Raw genomic sequence first — 3,126 nt, 5'->3', positions numbered from 1 at the left:
ATTGCATAGCTACTTTTTTTGAAGATCTAAGTGCAGGTCAATGAAGGGAATCCGATGTTTCTTTCTTTCCTTTTTTTTTTTTTTTTCACGAAGTTTATCAAAAGTTTTATGCCGAACTCTTAAAATTCCAAGTTCTATTTTGACATCTCTAAATTCCGAACAATCCTTCAAACATCCATCATTCGATGCTAATTATGACAAGAAATCTCCTTCTTTTTTTCTTCCATCATGCCGCGAAAAGGAATGAGGGTGTTCATCAATTTTATTTTTATTTTTTTCAAATTGCAAATGGCAGGCGGATGAACAAACTTGTGCTCGGTGTTCATACCTCAAGAATTATTACTCCCCTCCGCGATCTTTCAAATGATTTCTTTCTTACTGTATTGCATCTTACTTTTGATTTCCGTTTCAAAGAACTCCTTAGTTAAGTTTGTAGATTATATTTTGGACCATTCCGTACGTGAAACCAGCCAGCTGCATCTATATAGACACATACGTACACATATATATAAGTGGAAAGCGATAGGGATCTATAAAGTTTGATGGCAAATCATTCCAAGTAATAGAAAAGAAATATATAAGCAGGAGAATCATCTTCTTTTAAGAAAACCATGCACAATACAATAAAGAAAGCAGTCTCTAAAACAAAAGGGGAAATGGGCAGTAGATCAATAATGAATATAATATATCAAAAGCCCACAAATACAATGATACTTCCTGCGGGAAGCCTGACAAAATGCCAAGGGTTTATATATAGCTTAAAGCAGTAAACATGGTTTTCAAACCATGTTTCATCACATCAAGACCCTAGCCAGTGCAAAAAGAAATAAAGAAGAAAAGGAAAATAGTGATATTTTTTTAATAATGTAGTCTTTCTTCGTTGCTGGAGTCCCTGCAAGAAAAATCATACTATATATTAATTGTGAGAGGCCAAACGCAATTAATATCATTTTGAAAGCCATAAATAAGTTAAAGATAACATTAATTTCATACCCGGAAATGGGGAAATTATATCTAGTATGAAGTTGTGTTGCTGAGGTCTCTTGGGGCATTGCACTTGAAGCACTCCATTCTGCTAGCAAAGTTATGCTCGTTGCATCCCCACCTGCCCCGTGAATAATTACATACGAATAATTAAAACATTAACAATATTGTTTTTTATTACTTTATGAATAGGTTGAGCTTGCATTTTGTTTTATGCACACCTCCAGCTAGAGAAAGAGTGAGATAGATATTTTATAAAGCATCTATCTCCTTTTTGCAGAAAAGAAAGGAAGAAAAAAGCAGTCAAAAAATGAGGAGTTGAATACGAAGAGCTTGTAAGATTCATTGTGTAGAGTAATTAGTGACTGTATTAATACATAAAGCCAGTCTCATTCATATATTTAAGTTTCTTTTGTTTTTCTCAAGGCAAGATCATGCTACGTGCGTCAATTTAATTAATTATCATGTTATATAATTAATAATATGAAAATGTGATACCTAGTGCAAATCCAGTCCCCGGATTTCCAACCAGATCGATTGCCGCCTCCAGTGCTGCCCCCAAAACCTCTAGAGCGAGAGAAGTCGGAATCAAAGCCCCCGGATGAATCAGTTTCCTTGTACACTCCGCATTTGAAGCAACTAGAGCGGCTAGCAAAGTTGTGGGCCCCACAGTTTCCGGCGGTGCAGTACCAGTCACCGGGGCGAACATCCGAGCCGGTAAACCCAAATGCTGACCCACCCCGCCCACCAAAACCTCCAAAATCACCTCCGGTCCGGGGGTCCCCACAGCGCTGGCACGAGTCACGCCTCTGAAAGTTGAGGTGTTGGCATGACCTGCAGTTCCAGTCTCCTGGCCTGCTCATCTTTGCTGCATGCATCAAGATAAAATGGCATTGTTAATGATTATATTACAGCTATATAGAATTAAAAATCATTGCATTAAAATTCAAAACCTATAGGCCAGGTATCAGCAGCCAGCTATATATAGAAGATTAATTAAGGAAATAGCGATGAGAGTTACAAACCTTTGAAATGATTTGAGAAGACTAAGAGCTAACTGAGAGAAGAGTAGCAAAAAGGTCTCAAAGATCTCTCAAGGTAGAAGATCAAAGGCAAATGTTGATGGAAGGATGTGTGGCATGGGGGTGATTATATACATGCTCAGGCCTCAGAAAAAGGGGAATAAATAGAGGAGTGTGCTAGTGTTCACGTACTTTTTCGTGTTGCAAAAACTTCGATAAATGGAAAACAACAAAAATCTAAAGTAGGAAAAGAGATAAAGGGAAAATTCCAGCCACGATTCCGAAGACTGGATTGGATTTTTTTTTTTTTTTTTTCTTTTGTAACTTGGAACATTCACTTTGGCCAGCTATTGCTTTCTTTTAGCTAGGGTTTCTTGACGTGAAATTTGAGAAGTACATGCACAAATAGACACATTCATCATTTGTTGCCCGTACACCATCGCCCATCTAGTTCATATTCATTTTCACATTCAATCATGAGGTAATTAATCTAATCACTATCTTAAGAATTTCATTCACTAATTCCATGAATCAGCATTTAGTTACTAAAATGTTTAATTAGCCTCTATGCAAACTACTTCTACAAAAAGATAAAGTAAAAAAGTAATAAAGATCCTTTTTTTGTGTGTATTTGATGAAAACATATTAATTTTAGTTTGAGAAAATTACTAAAAATATCATAAGGTTAGTTTAAGTATAGAACACTTTACATATTAATTTTCCTTAAATTATACTTTACATCCTTCTCTTATATGATTAATTTATATTCTATATTTTAATTTTGTTTCCTTTATTCACTGTAAAACAACATTAAAAATGCTATAGATTTATCATTTAGCATGTGTTATGACTCTTTTTCTTAACTCAATTTTCCCCTATAACTAAAAGGCAAAATTATTAAAAACAATGTGTAGTTTGATAGCGGGAACATTTTGTAAGTTAACGCAATGTTTGTGTTAATTAGGAGGCTTGCATAATCAAGTAGCAACCTCTTCTATTTATATGACTAGGACAATATAAATGTAATATTGAGCAGCATACTATACAAAATAAATCTATAAAGGAAAAATAAAATATTTTCTATATTACAACACATTCCATAATATTGCATATTAATTTT

At 34.5% G+C, this 3,126-nt stretch overlaps 1 protein-coding gene across 2 annotated transcripts; it reads right to left on the bottom strand.

Annotated features, from left to right (window-relative positions):
• Positions 1-640: 640 nt before the first annotated feature.
• Positions 641-2,139, bottom strand: LOC118038084 (RNA-binding protein involved in heterochromatin assembly dri1). Of its 2 annotated transcripts, none has more exons than XM_035044378.2 (4): positions 2,010-2,139; positions 1,483-1,852; positions 994-1,105; positions 641-909 (listed from the first exon to the last, which is right to left on the bottom strand). In XM_035044378.2, the coding sequence occupies exons 2-3, from the start codon at positions 1,845-1,847 to the stop codon at positions 1,015-1,017; spliced, it is 456 nt and encodes a 151-aa protein (XP_034900269.1). In that variant the 5' UTR covers positions 1,848-1,852; positions 2,010-2,139; the 3' UTR covers positions 641-909; positions 994-1,014. The 2 variants fall into 2 exon arrangements, with proteins under 2 accessions (XP_034900269.1, XP_034900268.1); XM_035044377.2 differs by having other exon boundaries at positions 641-892.
• Between the last annotated feature and the right edge of the window lie 987 nt (positions 2,140-3,126).

The sequence above is a fragment of the Populus alba genome, chromosome 3 (assembly GCF_005239225.2).
Source record: "Populus alba chromosome 3, ASM523922v2, whole genome shotgun sequence".
In the NCBI taxonomy this organism is placed as follows: domain Eukaryota; kingdom Viridiplantae; phylum Streptophyta; class Magnoliopsida; order Malpighiales; family Salicaceae; genus Populus; species Populus alba.
Note: the sequence above shows the minus strand (reverse complement) of the source record. Positions and strands in the feature narration are given on the sequence as shown.

Coding starts and splice junctions, on each gene's coding strand:
- LOC118038084 (XM_035044378.2), bottom strand. CDS start 1,847: ATGAGCAGGCCAGGAGACTGGAACTGCAGGTCATGCCAACACCTCAAC. Junction 1,106..1,482: donor GGGGACTGGATTTGCACTAG/GTATCACATTTT, acceptor TTCACGGGGCAG/GTGGGGATGCAACGAGCATA.